This window comes from Manis javanica, chromosome 8 (assembly GCF_040802235.1).
Source record: "Manis javanica isolate MJ-LG chromosome 8, MJ_LKY, whole genome shotgun sequence".
Lineage (NCBI taxonomy): Eukaryota > Metazoa > Chordata > Mammalia > Pholidota > Manidae > Manis > Manis javanica.
Window position 1 is genome coordinate 74,658,507 of NC_133163.1, and position 20,632 is coordinate 74,679,138.

Consider the following 20,632-nt stretch of genomic DNA (forward strand, 5'->3'; position numbering starts at 1 on the left):
CCTAACTGTCCCTCCTCTCACCTTATGCACCTCTGCTAGACCAGTTTTTCTGATGATTCTTATTTGCTCTTCCTACTTCGTCATTTTCACTTCATTCTGTCACTTCTCTTTTCAGAATACTTCAGGTCTCCGCACAGCATCCAAGTACAGTCCATGTAGCTTAAGCCCCCTCCCTGCCTTGGGCTCTTTTGCCCTTTCATGCTTTCCTGTGCTTGTTACAATTCTGTCCACCTGGCAAGAACTCTTCTCATAAAATTCTATACTTCTGAGGTTCTGCTGCCCCATTATCATTCCAGCTAGAAAGGGTCTCACTATCATTTAAATCCCCACAGCCTTTTGTTACAACTTCTTTAAAGTGCTTGTCATGCAAAGCCTTGAATTTTCATCACAATAATTGGAGGTACATTTATTTAATCCTGTCTACATCAGATTCTCTTGGAGGGCAGCTGGTGGAAAGGCAGGCGTTCTCAATCTTTTTGGTTTCAGGGCCCCTTTACTCTCAATGACTTTAAAGGACTCCAAAGAGCTTTTGTTTATGTAAGTTTTATCTATAGATACTTCTCATATTAAAAATATGAGAGGAAGGCTGGACAGCTACAGAGCCTGCAGAGGAGGGAGGCCTTCAAAAGAAAGGAGAATGTAAACAAGTAGACAGACCAGGGAGAGATCACGGGTTTTACACACATTTAAAAAATATCTTCCATATAATATAAACTTGTTTATCAGTAGATTCAGAGACACTGAGAGTGACTGGTGGTTACCATGGGGGAGGGGGTGGGATGGGTGGGTAGAAAGGGTGAGGGGGATAGAGGGGCACAAAAATCTCAATCATAATGTAAATTGGTCACGGGGATGGTAGTACAGCATGGAGATTATGGTCAATGATTCTGTAACATCTTATGTTGACAGCAACTGCACTAGTTGGGGTGAGGATTTAACAACGTGTGTAACTAACTGTTGAACCATTGTGTTGTATACTTGAAACCAATAAAGATTGCATATCATGATAATCCAATTAAGCAAATAGATAAAAATAAACCTGATTACAGAAAATTGGAAAGTATGATATTTTCCATATATCGAGGTCATTCTGTATGTATAATTTGTAAACAGTGTTATAGAATGGCATATCATTGGACATTTCTCATGTTATTAAAGTTTCTCTGACAATATTGATCTTAATGACTGCTTAAGATTTCATTGCATGGATAATTTATTTAACCATACCCCTATGGGATATCCAACTTGTTTTATTTTTTTTGTAATCATAAAAAAAATACTACACTAAGCATTTCTCTTAACTAATCTTTGTCCTGGTTTGTGAAGATTGTCTAGGATAGCTTTCTAGGGTGAAAATTATAGATGATATGTCTTCAGGTTAAGATCAAAAGCTCTCAGGTCAGTTGACCTAGGTTTGCACCCCATCTAAATCCCTTCTTAGGTGGGGCAAGTCACTTAACCTAAGACTGAGCTCCTTCACCTATATTTGTATAGCACTTCCTACCTCACAGAGTTCTTGTGAAGATTCAGGACTCCTGTGAATGTAAAGTGCTTTTCATAGTACCTGACACAAAATAGGGCCTCAATAAATATTAGCTGTTATTGAAGTAACTAAATAGCACTAGACTCATAGACACCGAGAAGGGACTAGTGGTTACCAAGGGGGACAGGTTGGGGTGGTGGTGGGGAGGATGAAGGGGATAAAGGAGCACAATAATTTGCAATCCCAATATAAATTAGTCGCGGGGATGGTAGTACAGAATGGAGAATACAGTTAATGATTCTGTAATATCTTACTACGTTGATAGATAGTAACCGCACTAGAGGGGAGTGAAGATTTAATAATATGGGTAACTTTTGAACCACTGTGTTGTATATTTGAAACCAATATAAGATTGTATATCAATGATATTTTAATTTTAAAAATTTGCTGTTATTATCACAAATTAAATTCACATATTAACCACATACACATATACACATATAACTAGTCTGTTTCTGGGCTTTGATTTAGCTCTTTCATTCTGTTCTTGTACCATGGCACATTGTAGCCCTTTATTTATTTATATATTGCTTATTTAATAAAGGGTTTGAGGTAAAGGGCTTAAAATACAGTAAATTCCTTCCTTTCTCTTTTTTTGAATTTTCTTTGTTTTCTTGTCTGATTTTCATTACGGATGAACGGTAGAATCATTTTATCAAGTAACAAAAGCTTCCATTAGAGTCATGATTGATTGTTGTAAAAGTGAGAAATGAATTTGGTAGAGAATCAGCATCTTTATAAGACTCATTTGTTTTAAGAATATGGCTTGTCTCCACTTTTTTCCAGTCTTTCATTGTATTTCACCACAAAATTTTGTTATTTTCTTTATATAGTTTCCTCACATTTTTCAGTAAGGTTACAGCTCAGTATTTTATGGTTGGTGTTGCTGTTCCACTGTGAATAGGGGAATACACTCACCATAACTAATATACATTGAAGGACTTCTATGTGCAGGTAGGTTCTAAGTGCTTTACTATTTTAACTAATTTAATCCTCGTAACAGCAGTATAAGATAAGAACTATTATTTATATTCCCATTTCATGGATTAGGAAACTGAGGCCAGAGGGGGTAGGTTCAGATAGAATATGAATGAACAGGGCTTTAACCCTCTGCCTTCTGGCTCCACAGGCCATGATTTAACTTATGTTATTGGGATATTTTTATTAACAATGTCTTCTAACTGGTTTTTCTTAGCATATAAAATGCTACAGACTTGACTTGTCTTTGTCTTACATCAAGTGATTTCTCTGGATCCTATTATCAATTTTCATCATTTTAGAATTGATTCTCATGGATTTTCTATGTATACAATCATATCATCTGCAAACAGATAAATTTGCCTCTCCTTTCCAAAAGTTGTGACCCCATTTAAAAAAATTTCCAGTCTTATTGTTTTGGATTTTTCAGAGTAATATTAAATAACAGTGATGAGAGTAGATTTCTCTGTTTTATTTTATTTTGTCATAAATTGCTGACTTCATATATCTATGTAGATGTTTTTATATATGAAGAATATTAAGACTATTAAGAATGTTTATAGAAAATGGAATTGAACTACCGTGTTCTCTTTGGTTACTATTAAAAATGATCAAATGCTTTTCTTCTTTGGTTTATTTTTGACCTGTTATATAAATAAGTTTCCTAATACCTAGTCTTGTGTTAATTCCTAGAATTAAACCCTAATTGCTTGCGGTATGTGATTATTATGTTAATATACTGTTGAATTTTATGTGTTAATCTTAAATATTTTAGGATTTTTACATGTATATTAATAAGTGAGATTGCATTGTAGGGTCTTTTTTAGAGGGATGCTATTTTAGACAGGTTTTGATATTAGTATATTTTGGCTTCATAAACAAATTGGGTAGTTTTCCATCTTTTTCTATGTTCTAGGACAGTTTCTATTTTCTATTCATTTTGACAGATAAACACTGTATAATAGAGATGACAAGGAAGAGAATGCAAACTGGCACAGATTATTTTGCCTCAGTGACTCTGCCACTTTTGTAGCTGGAGGACAGCCTTGATTGTGAAGAAGCAATTTGGAGCAGTAGGAGGGTCAGACAGGCCATTATTCTGGTGTTGGTGCAGGCTGGCTGGCAGGCGGAGGTGAGTGAAGGCAGTCTGGGATCAGGCAAGTGCTGAGGGAGGAGGGGAGCCCAAGAAAAGATGAAAGGAGGGTTTGCCATGCAATGGAGGTGTTTAGGCAAGGACATAAAAACAGGATCAGGGAGAAGAACTGGGCCTGAAAGTGAGGAAGGATTATTTGGGAATGATTATCTTTTTTGCCTTGCAGAAAAGCTTCCAGTGCTCTGGCCTGTTCCTCACTGGCTCCTGTTGGAGAAAGTAAGATTATTTCTCACCCAGGGTATTTGCCCCTCTGTCCTACCATCTCTCTATCTTCACCCCAGGAAAGGCCTACATCTAGCATAGGCCAATAACAACGATTGACAGGCTTCTGAGCACAAGAGTTCAGCATGAAGGGCAGAGCAGAGGGAGCAGAGCATAAGACAGACTTCACTAACTTTGACTTTATGCTTCGGGCCAAGCCCTTTGCAGGGCTCTCCATTTCTTTTTCAGTCCTTCCCTTCTGCTTCTCTGTAGTTCATATTGGCAGAACCATAATCCATGCTGCTTTTTAAGGCTCAGGAAAGTGCTCTAGGAAAGGCAGAAAGCAATGTGGTATGGAATTACTAGGAACTGTTCAGCATCATATTTGCCAGATAGCTGAGGCCATTTTCAGTGAAAGAACAAAGACATCACAAACAAATGAAATTCAGCCCAACTAAACTTACTTTAAAGTCAGTCAGAAATTCTAGGCCCTTTTTACACAAATTCTTTTGAAAATTATTTTAACTGATGGCAAAAATGACATCACTGTTCCATAGATTTTTTTCCCCTCTCCCTCTCACTGATGGATAGTTTAGTTAACAACCAACAGAGCAGCCACCAGCTTGACATCAGGAGGAAGATGCCAGGAGCACAGATGGTTCACAACCCAGATAATTAGCTTCTGAAGAAGAAACATCTAATAAGTCTTCTGTGAATGCAGACTTTGGCTGGGCACAGCTAGGGCAGAGAACTAGCAGGCCTCCTCAATGACTCTTTGTTTACCTTTTAAAATGTGGGTAGAGTACTCACACACTTTCTATGGACAACCACCTACTCATAAGACCTGCAGGGTAGAATTTCAAGTACCAAATAAGTATTGTAGACACTCCATCCTAAAGGAGGGGGAGCCTAACTCCTTGCTCCTCAAGTGTGGGATGTACATAGTGACTTGCTTCCAAAGAGTACAGGATGAAAGTGAGAAGAGTGTAATTTTCCAGTGGATAAATCTGATAAATACTTTTCTTGCCAGGTGATATAGGTCAACATTGACAGTCATAAGTCACGTTGACAGTATGTACTCTTGATATGATGCGATGAAAATGACACTCTACCTCTGTGATCTTCCTCCCCAAAACCCATAATTCTGGTCTAATCATGAGAAAACCATTAAATTCCAATAAGAGGCATCCTACAGTATACCTGACTAGTACTCCTCAAAACTGTCAAGGTCTTTGAAAACAGAGCATCTGAGAAACTGTCACAGCCCAGAGGAGCCTAAGAAGACATGGCAACTATATGTAACCTGGTATCCTGGATGGGATCTTGGAACAGAAAGTGGACGTTAGGTAAAAACTAAGGAACTCTGAACAAACTATGGACTTTAGTTAATAAAAATGTATCAGTATTGGTCCATGAATCGAAACGAATGTACCATAATAATGTTAAGATGTTAATAATAGAGAAAGCTGTGGGGAGGCATATGGGAACTTGCTGGGCTATCTGCTCAATTTTTATGTACATTTAAAACTGTTCTAAGAAATAAAGTCTAGTAATAATAATGACTACAGGAATCAAATGAAGACTAAGATGGAACAAAAGCACATCCAATCCCTTTAGGATTCATGGGCATTTTCTTAGTTCTTTGACTTTCAGACTTTCATCCTTTTGGGGCACCCAGGGCTCCTTAGAGCTTACTTATCCTATCCGCACCCTTTTAGTGTTTCCCAGAACTCTGTTCCCCACGGGCCATGGTGATCTCATCCAGTCTCATGGCTTCAGTCACTGCATTTCTTCTGGTGATTTCCAAATCTTGTCTGGTTCAGATCGCTGTTCATCCCACTCTCTATTACACAGCGCCCCCTAGGCGTCCGATTCAGTATTCCCAAACCTACACCCCGATTCTCCTCCGTCAACAGGCTTCTCTCATTTCTTGTCGCACTCACGGAGAGGCCCACAACTCTGGGTATCACCCCCAGACTTCTCTTTCTCAGGGCTTCCTGCCAGTCGGTCCCTAACTTCCGTCAACACCTCCTGTTTGGAGCCTTTTGTACTGTGTTCTCCTTTCCACTCCCACTGTCAGTCCCTCAACACTTCTGGACTCCTTGCCTTCATGCACTCGCTTTCTCCTCTACATGTCTGTCCTTGCTTCATTCCTTTCCTTCTTTCCTGTCCCTTGAGCAGGAATTGACAAAGGAAAACGTAGAGATCTCTCAGGCTTCCACCAGACAGCTCATGACTCCATGACTCCTCTCCTCTGTAATCCCTCACCATTAATTCCTTCTCTGTCTTCAGGGATATGTGTATGCGTGCGTGCGTGCGTGTGTGTGTGCGCGCGCGCGCGCGCGTGGTGTTTATTTGCCTTTTGTGTTTGAAATAAAGAATTACGAGGAATTAGTGGCTGAGTTGGCACAGTTAAAAAATATACTAAGGCCCGTAGCTCAATTGAAGACAACAGCCATTAACCCGGTTTTTCCCAAGGTTCAGATGGACCTAAGTAGTGACACAATAACCACTTTTGGATTAGGTAACGGGAAAAGTTGACAAAAGATGGCTGCAGAATTCAAATTAAAACTTGAAAATAGAAGTATGATAACGAAGAAACTTTAAAGGGTGCAAGGAAAGGAAGGGAGAGGAGACTTAAAAATTAAAAGTAATGATTATTACACAGGGGGGTGCAATAAAGCTACACTTTCTCCGAGCCAGCCAGGAGTCGAACCTGGAATCTTCTGATCCGTAGTCAGACGCGTTATCCATTGCGCCACTGGCCCTGAGACAATAGCTGTATTCTCAGTGTTGATTCTTCAAGCTTATACTTCAGGGTTTCATGGGATGTGCAGTCTCTTCACTAAAATCTACGAATACATGAAGCATTATGGGAGAATAAGAGATTAAAGATCGTCAAAAACTAGACCCTGAGACTGGCGGAGCTTCCGGAGCCACACTGTACGTCACGGTGCGGCCCGCGGATTGGCAGGAAGAACCACTCACCACCCCTCCGCCTCCTGCTCTAGAGCCGTGCAAGACGCTCTGGTTGTTAAGGAGACTCGTCCCGCCTTCCGGGTTTTTTTCCCTCCGACTTTGTGATTGGCTGCTAGTATCGAGGATTCCCGGCGTGGACAGCGCGAAGGAAAAGATGGCGGCGATGGCGGTCGGAGGTGCCGGTGGGAGCCGCGTGTCCAGCGGGAGGGACCTGAATTGCGTCCCCGAAATAGCCGACACACTGGGGCATGTGGCCAAGCAGGGGTGAGGGCCTGGGCCTCCGCGAGCGGAATGCGGGGTCCGAACTCTGGGACGGAGAGGGGCAGACTAGTCATTCCCGAGAGCCAGGGGTGAGGGGGTCGGAGTGGGTTAAGGTGAGAGCAGGAGAAACCATTACTCCTTGCCGGGGAGAAGCCTCTGGCTCTGGAGCGTGAGTAAAAAAAAAAAAACAAAAACTGATTGGGTGCGTGTGGTCACTGAGCCTAAAAGTCGAGAGAGTTGTCAGATAAACTCCGAAAAAGGGCTTACAGCCCTTCAGAGCCCTGGAGAGCGAGATTATTGTCTGAGAGTGGGAGGAAATGTTGAGGGGCAAAGGAGGGAAGATACCAGCCTTGATTGGGTAGGCATGGGCAGTACAGGGGCAGATCTGGATCTGACAATCCTGGAAAACCAGTGACAATCCACTTGGCGTGGATTTTCATGTTTTCTCCTTACTCATTTTTATGCCTGTGTTTTGGGGAGAAATTGAGGCACAGTGCAGAGAAAGTGATATGCTCCAAGGTGGGCTGAACTCAGCAGTCCAGTGGGGTGACTGATGGCAGCTGAAAGGGTTGTGCAAAATCGAGATAGCCTAATCCAGTTGCTTGGACCTCTGAGCACTGCTGCTCTCTTTACATGACAATTCTGGGTCTGTCGCGGTTGTAGGTTTGATTTCCTCTGCATGCCTGTCTTCCACCCGCGTTTCAAGAGGGAGTTCACTCAGGAACCTGCTAAGAATCGGCCGGGCCCCCAGACACGATCAGACCTACTGCTGTCAGGAAGGGGTAGGGACCATCCCATATGCCCTTTAATTGTCAGAGGCAGTAACAACTTGTGCTTTATCAGTGCTCTCATTCTCCTCCTTTCCTGACTTGGATATATTGGTTAGTCTGTGGGATATAAATAACTCTTGTTTTCTTCTTGCTTACCTGCTAAAAGCCTTAGTTCCCTGTTCTGCATCAGACTACCCCATATCTGCGTTTCTCTCTCAGCTCAGCTCTCTATTCCCTGTTAAGAACTAAACATTGAACAAGTAAAGTACTGAACCTCACTCACTCTTTGTCTTTCTTGGGTGGGGGTGTGCAGACTGGAATACGCTAATTGTGGGAAAGCTTTCTCCATGGATTCGTCCAGACTCAAAAGTGGAGAAGATCCGCAGGAACTCAGAGGCGGTAAGACTGTTTAACTTCACTGGATCTTTCTAAAGATTATGTCTATAATCAAGCTAGGTGGGAAGAGCAATTTTTTCCCCCCATGAATTAGTGCATTTGTTGTACTGCAACTGAAGCCAGCTCTTAACCTTTTTCTCTTGGTCTCTATTCCAGGCTATGTTACAGGAGCTGAACTTTGGGGCATATTTGGGTCTTCCAGCTTTCCTTCTGCCACTAAATCAGGAAGATAACACAAACCTGGCCAGAGTTTTGACCAACCACATCCACACTGGCCACCACTCCTCCATGGTATGGCAGAGGGCCTCCTGTCCTGTTGCAATTATGATAGGCTGTGCTAAGTACATTCTTGTTCCTAGTCATTCAGTAAAGGGTACATTTGGCAGGATTGAAATGTCAGTGCTGCATGGCCCCATCTAAAAGTGTTAAGCATAGAGTTATAAAACATATAGAATATATAATTATTTCCAGAAACTTAACAGTTGAGATAAAGGACAAGGCAGATATTTACGTAAGAATATACACAAGATACATACACATAATCACAAATTGTGAAAAGCCTGTAAGAGGATTAATTTGAGATCTGGATCAAGTTCTTTTTAATTGAAGGAAGCTTTCTGGATCCAATAAGTTCAAAATAGAATTTTAACTAGGGTTTTTGTTAATGTGCAGTTCTGGATGCGGGTACCATTGGTGGCACCAGAGGACCTGCGAGATGATATCATTGAGAATGCACCAGCTACACACACAGAAGAGTACAGTGGAGAGGAGAAGACATGGATGTGGTATGTCTCCATTTGCTGCTATACCAGGATAATGGGTAGGGGGAGGGAAAGTATAGGGTGGAAACTGTAGGGTGGTTTCCTTGAGCTATGATGACTGGTGGGCCATATGTATTTGACTGTATTTTTCTGTATTGGACTCTGGACAGGTGGCACAACTTCCGGACCTTGTGTGACTATAGCAAGAGGATTGCAGTGGGTAAGTCCACAAGAGTCCAGGATAGGAATCCTTCCTCTGATCTCCTGTGAATAAGAATCAAAAATTTCTTATATACTTAGTAGCTGAGCAGTTCTGCTATTTTCTCTTAGTCTACCTTCCTTTTAAGAGTGAACAGATCTTGCACAAAAGGAAAGGCTTCTTGCCTAGCAATAGTTGACCTGTCTTTCTTTTCCCTTGTGTAGCTCTTGAAATTGGGGCTGATCTCCCATCTAATCATGTCATTGATCGTTGGCTTGGGGAGCCCATCAAAGCAGCCATTCTCCCCACCAGCATTTTCTTGACCAATAAGAAGGGATTTCCTGTTCTTTCTAAGATGCACCAGAGGCTGATCTTCCGGCTCCTCAAGGTGAGTGGGAGAAGGTTCAAAAGGTCCCCAGCTAATCCTCTGGACTTATTCACAATATGTCTGATGCTTTTTTCCTGTGAGGTTGATTCTTTTCCTCTCTAGTTTCTGGAGAGCAATTTCAGCAAAGTTGGGGGTCTTGAAAGCAAAAAAGGCAATGGCAGTAGCCCCAGAAACATTTTGAAAGGAACCAGATTTCATGAAAACTTTGCAGAAGGTTTCACTCAAGCTGTTACAGTGAGGATTCATGTGGCCCTCCAAGCCAAGATGATGCATATATGACAGTGGAGGGTTGTATAGGTTAATTGAAGCCTTAGGCTGCTTTTGTTAGAATTTGGAGTTGTTGGTTGGGCTGGAAAACTGTGGCCTGGACCTTATTTTATGCCAGGGCTCTTTGGCCATACACCATAATAATATCTCTGAATCTTGGTTGAGGACTGTGTCTGATGGCCTGACTTCTCTCACAGCTGGAAGTGCAGTTCATCATCACAGGCACCAACCACCACTCAGAGAAGGAGTTCTGCTCCTATCTCCAGTACTTGGAATACTTGAGCCAGAACCGCCCTCCACCCAATGCCTATGAACTCTTTGCCAAGGGCTACGAAGATTATCTGCAGTCCCCACTCCAGGTGGGTCTTAGAGTACACTGAGAGGAGGGGGTGCCCTAAAACCTATCAAGGCTCAGGAGGCAGTGGGAAGGGTTGGCTGGTGCACTGTCCTTGCCAGAAACTGGCTAACCTTACTTTGCCTTTTTCCTCTCATTCATCAGCCACTGATGGACAATCTGGAATCTCAGACATATGAAGTGTTTGAAAAGGACCCCATCAAGTACTCTCAATACCAGCAGGTATAGTGTGGGTCCCAGCTAGGGTCAAGTACGGGGCAGAGATGACCTGGTTGAGAATGGAATTAGAGACACAAGGCCTTCTTTCCTTCCCCCCCAGGCCATCTATAAATGTCTCTTAGACCGAGTGCCAGAAGAAGAGAAGGATACCAATGTCCAGTAAGTGCTTGCCCCCAGTCTCAGGCTTGCATACCTATTTCTCTATATGGCAACTCAGCCTGACTCTTCTCCTTTTTTGCTTAGGGTGCTGATGGTGCTAGGAGCAGGCCGGGGTCCCCTGGTGAATGCTTCCCTGCGGGCATCAAAGCAGGCTGACCGGCGGATAAAGCTCTATGCCGTGGAGAAGAACCCAAACGCTGTGGTGACGTGAGTAACAACCTCTTTGCTGGGAAGTTTGTTCCCAGTTTTTTCTTCTCAGTGTCCTCACTGTGTCATCTCTGTTTTAGGTTAGAGAACTGGCAGTTTGAAGAATGGGGAAGCCAGGTGACAGTGGTCTCGTCAGACATGCGGGAATGGGTGGCTCCAGAAAAAGCAGACATCATTGTCAGTGAGCTTCTGGGCTCCTTTGCTGACAATGAACTGTCACCTGAGTGCCTGGATGGAGCCCAGCACTTCCTAAAAGGTGCCTCCAGGCTGGGGTGTATTGAGTAAGGGGAATGGATTATTAGCTGGGAAGGCTGGGGTTCTGGGTGGGGCAGCAGCATAGGAGGAGTTTACAGGTTTTAGGGGTAGGTGGGTTGTACTTGGGTTAGTGCCCTTATTAGCAAATCAAGTAAATTCTCTGAACCTCTGTGTTCACATCTGTAAAATGAGGGGCATAGACTATAGCAGAGACTTAATCTGAGGTCTGTGTACTCTCTGAGCTGAAGTGATATGTACCTCAGACTTAGCTTTCATCACCATTTCAAAGATCTTTGACCCCCCCAAAAGTTAAGAACCATTAGATTAGAATATTTTAGGTTCCTTCCAGTTTTAATCTTATGTGACTTTGTCAATTAACTTGAAGTGGAATCCCCCATGACAGGAGTTGGGAGCAGGTTGGCCTGGGAGTGGAACAACATGGAGCTGCCTGGGCCTGTTTTAATGTGGAGGTTTGGGCCTTCAGTTAGTACAGACACACCATTTCCATCCCTTGGGAACTAATAGGACCCTTTTGCTCTGCAGATGATGGTGTGAGCATCCCTGGGGAGTATACCTCCTTCCTGGCTCCCATTTCCTCCTCCAAGCTGTACAATGAGGTCCGAGCCTGTCGGGAAAAGGACCGTGACCCTGAGGTAAAGAGACACTACCTTCTGGAGGAATCTTTTTAGTCCTCTTCTTTGTCTACATTAACATCAACTGTTTCCTTGCCCTGAAGCTCGGGATGTGGGAAATGGTTGAAATGAAATTATGTTTTTATCTTTTTCTGTGTCCCTGAAGCTAGAGCTTCTTTTCCTGAGGAAGTAGATATCTCTTGCGTATCTTCTCCAGTTCTTGCTTTCTGTCTTGGAACAGGCCCAGTTTGAGATGCCTTATGTGGTACGACTACACAACTTCCACCAGCTGTCTGCACCCCAGCCCTGTTTTACTTTCAGCCATCCCAACAGAGGTGAGTTTCTGTTGGCTGTCCTTTGACTGGATGGGTGAGAGCTCACACTCCTGGTTTCTTTCCTTGCTGTCCTGGGGCAGCTTTATCTAGGCCTCCTTTCCTGGTTCTTGTTCATGCTTTACCTTGTTTTCTAGAACTTCTGGCCCCTTCTTACCAACACCACTGTTCCCTGACAGATCCTATGATTGACAACAACCGCTACTGTACCCTGGAGTTTCCTGTGGAGGTGAACACAGTGCTGCATGGTTTTGCAGGCTACTTTGAGACCATACTTTATCAGGACATCACCCTGAGTGAGTGTCTGGGGCAGTGGATGGTATAAGTATAGGCTACCTGGGCAGCTTATGTACAAGTATATCTTCATGATATTGCAAGTTCAGTACCAGACCACTGCACTTTTGTGCATGTTGCAATATAGCAAGAGAAATGAATTACTTGGTTTCCTAGTGCATATAACAGTTATGTTTCTGCTATATGTAGTCTATTAAGTGTGCAATATCATGTCTAAAGAAACAATTATTAAATTTAAAAGTACTTTATTGCTAAAAACTGCTAACTGAGCTCTCAGTGTGACTTGTAACCAATAATCACAGATCACCATAACAGATATAATATTGATGAAAAACTTTGAAATATTGTGAGAATTACCAAAATGTGAAACAGAGACGTGAGCAAATGCTGTTGGAACAATGGTGCCAATAGACCTGCTCAACACAGGGTTGCCACAAACCTTCAATCTGTAAAAAATGCAATGTCTGCTAAGTGTAATAAAGTGAGGTATGCCTGTACATGTTTCCTTTAGAGTCACAGGAACCCAGGAATCAGTGAATGAGGATCTTTGATTACTTGTTTTTGTGTTCAAAGAAGGGATGCCCCCACCCCCACTAAACTAGGCAAAAAAGAGAGTCACAGAGACCTCAATTCATTGATTATTTTATTTACATAGGTATCCGTCCAGAGACTCATTCTCCTGGGATGTTCTCATGGTTTCCCATTCTCTTCCCCATTAAGGTAGGAATCACCTTCACGACTCGGGATTAAAGAATAATTTTTGTCATTGGTGTTCTGCTCCTTCCCTTCTCCCAGGATGATGCTTAGCTATGACTTGTGTTCTGTTCTCACATGCTCTTGGATCCCTGTTATAGATGTTATATCTGCAGTGGCTTTCTACTTGGCTTCCCCACAACTCCTCTGGCAACTCTTCTGTCCATTCTCTACCTTGAGCAAGAGTTATCTTTTAAAAACTCAAATCTGATTATCTCTCTCTCTTGCTTAGAACCTTTCAATGCCTTTCCACTGTCTCTAAGATAAGGGTCAAAATCCTAAACATTGCTTGTAAGACTTGGTGTGATCTAATTTTAGCCTGCCTTTTCAGCCACTGTTCCCTCAATTACATTGCTTCAGCCCAGTGGACCTCCTTTTGGTTCCTCTAATACCCCATCTTTCCTGCCTCGGGCTTTCATACCTGTCTCCTTTGCCTGGAAATTTCTTTGTTCATGTCTTCACCCTGCTAACTTAACTCCCAGGCCTCCTTAAACATTCCTGTTGTTGGGTAGCTTTCCCTGCCCTCCTAGACTAGGTTGGCGTTCCCTTTCATAGGTGCTTGTTCAAGCAGTCATCACATTTTTGATCATTTATTCAATGTCTGATTGTTCACTCCTTGATTTTTTGTTTTGATAGACAAAGTAAACTTCATGAGAGTTGGAACATCATGTATCATTTTGTCTCCATATCTAGCTCAGTGTTTTGCACATATAATTCATTGACTCCATCCTGAACCTTCCTGTCTTTTTCTTACAGCAGCCCATCACGGTGCGTGAGGGCCAGACCATCTGTGTGCGTTTCTGGCGATGCAGCAACTCCAAGAAGGTGTGGTATGAGTGGGCTGTGACAGCACCAGTCTGTTCTGCTATTCACAACCCCACAGGCCGCTCCTACACCATTGGCCTCTAGTCCTGCCTGCAAGTGTCCACACCCTTGGAAGCAGCTTCAGGTTCTGCTGCTGTAGCACAGAAGGTGCAGTGCATCTGTGGGCTGTGATACCCCTTGCCCTTCAGAGAGGAGCATTTCAATCTGCTTTCCTACCTTACATCAAGTGGGCAAGGGATGAAAATTGTTTGCAGGGCTCAAGCCGCTAATCTGAAGACTTAAGGCTAGGGCATAAGGAATTAGTGCTGGATCTGAAGTTACTCCAGCAGGTACTCAGGCTCAAGAGTTCCCTGGAACAGCCCTGAGAACGTGGATTGAACAGATTTTCAGCCCTTTCCATGCCCATCTCTATTCCTGTTTTGATGGTTTTGTGTGGGAGGAAATACAAATAAAGTGAAGTTATGGCCTTCCTGCTCCAATACTGCTGACACCTGCCTCTGCTTTCCACATCTTACTTCAACTTTACTAGGCATGTTCATATCTGTGCCCTTACCCAAAACCCGAAGTGGCCTAGCTTTATTCCCTATTTAGGAAGGTTAGTGGTGACTCTTGGGACTGCTGGGTGTAGGCCTTTCTGACCAGCTATAGATGGGTGTCATCCATTAGGACCTGTGATTAGGTTTTTCTCTGGGGAGCAGGCAGTTTGCCACCATGGACAAAGATAGGGTAGCTAGTAAAGCCAATTTCTCTTCCACCTTCCTGAGCTGTTGCACTGCCAGCTCCTTCCTTACCTCTTGTGAGACACTGGAAGCCATGGGGCATCTCCAGCAAAAAGACACCTATTTTGTTTGCATAAAATTGCAGGGGTAAAGTCTGAGATCCTAAGAGATCATCTAGTCTAATTCATTTTACAGAGGAGGTATTTGAAATTGGTGCAATGATATAAAGTTAATACTCAAATTGGGACTGGAACACAGGTCTCTGACTCTGGCTGGCTCCACGTTATAACCAGTTTCGGTTCTGACAGCTATATTAGACCTCAGTAGACTAGGGGTTCTGGAAGCCCTTGGTGGGCAACAGTTCCTTTTCCGTTTAGAGAGAGGAGAGTATGGCACCCAAGGAGTCACCTGAGAAACTAAAATTTACCCTTGTAATGGGAGGTTGTGGGGTACTGATTTGAACTGAAGGTACGTGAGCTGTAGGACCAGGCAATGACAATAATGCAGTGTGGAAAAGACAAATCTGTGGCAAGACTTAAATTTCCCAGGTCCCAAGCACTGAGGGCAGGAGGCAGTGGTTGGGAGGGTTGTGTAGACAGCCTGCTGAGAACTGAGTACGTGAGACTACAATCCTCGATGTGAAACAAACGCTGTTACTCTCCACCCAGCTGTCGCGGGTAAGACCCCCATGGCAAATAAAGAGTAGGACGGCTGAAGAGGCCAGTTGCACCTCGTGGGCTGCTTCGCCCACGGCGCTGGCCTTAGTCAACCCAAGCGCCAGCAGCCGAGTAGGAGGGTCCTTCCTCTGGTTCTTTGCTTGTGTTCCCCGCCTTCCGCAGGACACTTAACCAATGAGAACGATGGGCGGCCGCCCACGGGCGCTTCACTTTGAGTCTTGGAGAACTTAGCCAAATCAACGGGAACTTCATGGTTGCTAAGACACATTGGAGTTTGGCTCCACCTATGACTAGGGTTTTAGTCAATGAAAGTCTGTACTTTGTACTGTAGCCGTGAAACCAATGATATTAGTTCCTCCCCGTGTACGTTTCGGCGCCTGCGCAGATTGGGGAAGGTTCTGGAACACCACGGAGCTGTTGCCGTCTTGCGGGAAGAGGAGAGGCTCCAGCTGCAGTGTTGATTTTACTATTGAGACTGCAAAATACCCGTGCTTCGCCACCGACAGCACACTCATAGGGATGGAGAAAGCCGAGGCCCCGAACGGGGGACACCCGGATCTGCTGAGAAATCCCGAAGCCCCGTTCCCCGTGACGTCACCTGTACGTGGCGATGCCGCACGGCGCCTCCCCCTGACGTCACAGGTAGAAAATGGCGTCAAGAGCAGAATCAAGCAAACTAAAAATTGAAAACATTCTTTTTGTTTAATCTGGAAGTGTTCGTTTCTTAAATGTAGTCTGCTGGCATAATTTGAGGGATCGGCATCTGGTGGCTGTGTCCTTTACCGATGAGGCTGCTGTTGCAAGGATCCCAGTGAGTGTTCTCCAGGTGCCCGAGGCCCTGACGTTTAGAGTCGCCTATATTGGGGAGGGAGCATCCACGCACCGCAGTCGAAGAGGACACGTGGGATCGGTTTTCAACCCACAGTGACCCTCTCAGAGAGAGATGAGGGAACGGAGATTTCTTCCTCCATCTTCAGTCTCTGGAAGACTCGTGTTCACTGTGTTGGCCTCTGTGGTCTTTTCCACCTTTTTGTGACCACACACCCCGTGGCGGTAGAGTTTAGTGAGATCACGGATGAGACTTTTGCGTTGGGACACTGAACCACTCAGAGATGGTGCTAATGAGTTACTTACAGGCCCGTTTTTTTAAAGCGTAGCTTTGTCTTCTTACACAACTTGGGGTATGTTTTTTTCTTCTTTAGTATGCCTGTTCTTAAGCTGCCTTCAGTTTGGACATGTTTGTGCCCAGCTCAGTGACCCGACCCAGTAGATAGCGCTGTCATTGGCCTGGGACTCCAGCGTTTGGTGATTTCTGCCTGAACTGGACTGACAGTGGCTCTTCCCTCTCCTTTGTCCTTTAATCATTGGGGCCTAAGTGCTGGTTTGGGTTTTGACTGCTATGACGAGGTCCAGACACTGCCATGATTTTGGGCACCTAAAGCAGTTTTTGGAGCAGAGCTGGAAGAAAGCGCTCAAGTTTTTTTTTTTTTTTGAGAGGGCATCTCACATATTTATTGATCAAATGGTTGTTAACAACAATAAAATTCTGTATAGGGGAGTCAATGCTCAATGCACAATTATTAATCCACCCCAAGCCTAATTCTTGTCAGTCTCCAGTCTTCTGAAGCATAACGAACAAGTTCTTACATGGTGAACAAATTCTTACATAGTGAATAAGTTCTTACATGGTGAACAGTACAAGGGCAGTCATCACAAAAACTTTCGGTTTTGATCACGCATTATGAACTATAAACAATCAGGTCAAATATAAATATTCGTTTGATTTTTATACTTGATTTATATGTGGATACCACATTTCTCCCTTTATTATTATTATTTTTTATTTTTAATAAAATGCTGAAGTGGTAGGTGGATGCAAGATAAAGGTAGAAAACATAGTTTAATGTTGTAAGAGAGCAAATGTAGATGATCAGGTGTGTGCCTGTAGACTATGTGTTAATCCAAGCTAGACAGGGGCATTAAAACATCCACGGATGCCCAAGATTTCTCTCAAAACAGGGGCGGTGAGGTTCTAAGCCTCACCACTGTTGATCCCCAATTCCTCACCTGATGGCCCCCCTGTGACTGTGCCTGTCTTATGTTGTTCCTCCCTTGAGGAATCTTACCCGTCTCTGGCTAACCGTCATCTTCCGGGGTTCAAGTTTTTTTAATGGATGGAATTGAACAGACCTTGACCCATAAGTTAGGACAAAGAGTTTGGAAACCACCAACGTGAAAATGTACAGTGTTTGGGACTTTACTGCTTTTAGGACATCTAGAAAGACACAGCAAACCCATTGAGATGGCAAGTTTCAAAATGTGCTCGTGTTGTTTATGTCTGCTTAAATAGATTGATTCGTTTCTGAATGAGTGAAAACGTTATTCCACACATAGGGTTTCATTTGTCCACTCATATGAAAGTTTTTGTGTCTGTGCCCTTAAGTTATCCCCACCGCCTATACTAGCATTCAACAAAGAGCAGTTACTGAAATCAGGTGTGTTTCATTTGGGGAGGAAAGTACAGGTTGTAAAAAATAAGGAAGAGCTTAATGACAGAAAAATTGAATAGACTTGGCAGCCGAAGTGACTGAAAGCAGCGGAGTTGGAAGATAAAACTTTTATCTTTAGAACATTTTTCTACAATAGGCCAAATAATATATATTGCAACAAGTTTGGTTCCAGTTATTTTGAAGCATAAGCTGTACATGCTTCATAATTAGCCACAAAAAAAGGGTGTGACTAATGGGACTGATTCTTTTGATAAGCCTATCAAACATTAGTTCTCCAGATGAGTGTATATTTAGAAATAGGCATCTTGGTATGCTGTGTACTTTTCTTTAAAAAAAATTTTTTTTAAGGATAGGCTATAAACCGCAAGAGAGAGAGGTAATCTGATATAATGGATGGAACATTAAACTTAGCATCAGAAGACCTGAAGAGTCAGCTCCTCTATTATGAGCTTATCTAAGTGCATTGGACTCAGTGTCTGTATGTAGCATATATTACCTTTGATTTCAAATAAATGTAAGGTATTGTTATGAGTGAGTTCACTTTTTTAGACACACCTGTTTTTAAGTTTGATTTCCATTTTAAACCTTAAATTTGGCCTCAGTTTTTTTTTTTCTTAACAGTGTGATTCATTCATTCAAACATGTTTAGACCCATTTATTCATTGTCTGACTTCTTCATCTGGCACCATTCTACATTTTGGTCAGCAAAAATTAAGAAAGAGCCTAAAACATTGTTTTTTGGCACCCAGGCCCTTGATCTCAGATCTCACAGTGGAGACTTTGACCTTTGTTTCTTTTTTCTTTTTTTCATTTTTTATTATCAAATGTACATCACAGTGGTTCAACAGTTCCCATCCCCCTCCCCCTGCCTCTGCCCACTCCCCTCCCCCTTGGTAACCACTAGTCACTTCTTAGTGTCTATGAGTCTAATGCTGTTTTGTTCCTTCTGTTTTGCTTTGTTTTTTTATTCCACAAATAAGTGAAATCAGATTGTATTTTGTCTTTCTCTGCCTATGTTTATTCCACTGAGCATAATACTCTGTAGATCCATCTATGTTGTTGCAAATGGTAGAATTTCTTTTCTTTTTATGGTTGAATAATATTCCATTGTGTATATGTACCACATCTTCTTTATCCATTCATCTGTTGATGGTCACTTAGGTTGCTCAGCCTCAAGTAATTTTTATTGTTTTGCTCCTTACTAACACATTTAGCGCACTGCCTGTAAGTATGAAAGATAAGGGTAATGATCACTATTATTTTTATCTTACTTTATGATATTAATTACTATGATATATTTTTATGTAGTTTTATATTACTCTTACTTTATATTTAAATAATCCAGATAGGCTACAGGCTCCAAGGGGAACAAGGACAGCAGCATCAGATGATGTGTTAGTTACTTTAAAGAGGACAGAGCTCTTGTGAATACAGAAGGTTGAAATCTGATTATGGTTAGCGTCCTTGCTTATAAATCCTTCAGATTTGTTGGGGTTTTTTATCCATCAGCTGTATTGAGGCATAATTGATGTAAGACTGTACACATTAAGGTATAGGAGTTGATGGACTTTGATGTGTAAATACCCAGGAAACCTTCATCCCCAAAGGTTTCATGTACCCTGATACAGTCCTTTCCTGTGGGCCCCTCCCAGCTCCTTCTTTCCCTGTTTAACCACTGATCTTCGTTATATAAATGGAATCATATGGCATGGACTCTTTTCACTCAGTATAATTGTTTCGAGATTCATCCATGTTGTGTATATTGATTTCAAACCAGTAATTTTTGAATAATTTATCCCATTGATTTTGTTTGGTATCTTCTATTTTCCTTATTTGACAAACCTGTGGAAGACAGATGATTGCTATGTGAAAGCTTGGGGGAAACAAGAAGTCTTACCCCACCTGCATAGACAGAAAGGCTTCAAAGTGGGATTGGTTAAGTATGTCTTAATCAATGTTTCTGAGTTATTTCAAGTCTAGTCAGTATTGTACAGAAAATGCTTCATAATGAGTCTCCTAATTATTGATGTATGTCCTGAGGTCTGTTTCTTGGTTGGGGAAGGAAATGTAGCATGCTGGAATGGGAGGAAAAGTATAAATGAAGTTTTTATATATTGATGTCTCCTCAGATCTGCTACGATGGCATCCGATGACACAATAAGAGGCCTAATTTCAGAGAGAAGAGCCTGGTCAGGTGAGCTGATAATGAGCACTCTTTAGGGATTGTGAGGTATGAATAAGCTGTTTGAGCCAAAAACCCGAATGTGTAGTAGTTGAGGATCCTGGAGAGATGACCATGCACTGGGGTCAGAGTCTCAACACTGTTCACTCACTGCTTAGGAAGCCAGTTGATAATCTGAGTCCTGAGGAGCGTGATGGCTGCACAGTTTTCTGTATGCAGGTAGCTGCTGGCATTCAGCCTCAAGACATGGAGCACTTCTTCTCTGCTGTTGGCAAGGTAACCTTCCCCTCAGTTTTCTTCTGAGTGGCTTCTCTCCATCTCCCTTTATGCCCAACTCAGGCTTGTCTTTTTGCACTGGATAGGTTCTTGATGTTCATATCCTCTCGGATCGGAACTCGTGTTGCTCTTAAGGCATTGTCTATGTGAAATTCTGTGAAATCTAGTCTGTGACTCTGGCCATTGGGCTGACTGGGCAGCAGCTGCTGGGAGTGCCTCTCATTGTACAGGCCTCACAGGTGAGTAGGCTGAGAAACTGACGTGAGAATACGGCCTTGGAGGTAGGAGCTGTGGGACATGAACCATCATTTTCTTTCCTTTGGCAGAGAAAAACTAACTGG

General features: G+C 42.9%; 1 protein-coding gene and 1 non-coding gene across 9 annotated transcripts; one reads left to right on the forward strand and one right to left on the reverse strand.

Annotated features, from left to right (window-relative positions):
• Nucleotides 1–6,570: 6,570 nt before the first annotated feature.
• Nucleotides 6,571–6,643, reverse strand: TRNAR-ACG (transfer RNA arginine (anticodon ACG)). The gene has a single exon. It is a non-coding gene; the product is annotated as a tRNA-Arg (tRNA).
• A 319-nt stretch (nucleotides 6,644–6,962) lies between these two features.
• Nucleotides 6,963–20,530, forward strand: PRMT5 (protein arginine methyltransferase 5). 8 transcript variants are annotated; one of them, XM_073211519.1, is made up of 20 exons: nucleotides 6,963–7,118; nucleotides 7,779–7,897; nucleotides 8,199–8,284; nucleotides 8,438–8,572; nucleotides 8,954–9,066; nucleotides 9,213–9,262; nucleotides 9,466–9,629; nucleotides 10,094–10,255; nucleotides 10,396–10,473; nucleotides 10,571–10,629; nucleotides 10,714–10,836; nucleotides 10,917–11,092; nucleotides 11,635–11,744; nucleotides 11,965–12,058; nucleotides 12,235–12,351; nucleotides 13,005–13,069; nucleotides 13,859–16,504; nucleotides 19,963–20,027; nucleotides 20,174–20,291; nucleotides 20,378–20,530. In XM_073211519.1, the coding sequence occupies exons 1-17, from the start codon at nucleotides 7,009–7,011 to the stop codon at nucleotides 14,009–14,011; spliced, it is 1,914 nt and encodes a 637-aa protein (XP_073067620.1). In that variant the 5' UTR covers nucleotides 6,963–7,008; the 3' UTR covers nucleotides 14,012–16,504; nucleotides 19,963–20,027; nucleotides 20,174–20,291; nucleotides 20,378–20,530. The 8 variants fall into 8 exon arrangements, with proteins under 8 accessions (XP_073067620.1, XP_073067622.1, XP_073067621.1 ...); XM_073211521.1 differs by having other exon boundaries at nucleotides 20,235–20,291; XM_073211520.1 differs by having other exon boundaries at nucleotides 13,859–16,134; nucleotides 20,355–20,530.
• The last annotated feature ends 102 nt before the right edge of the window (nucleotides 20,531–20,632 follow it).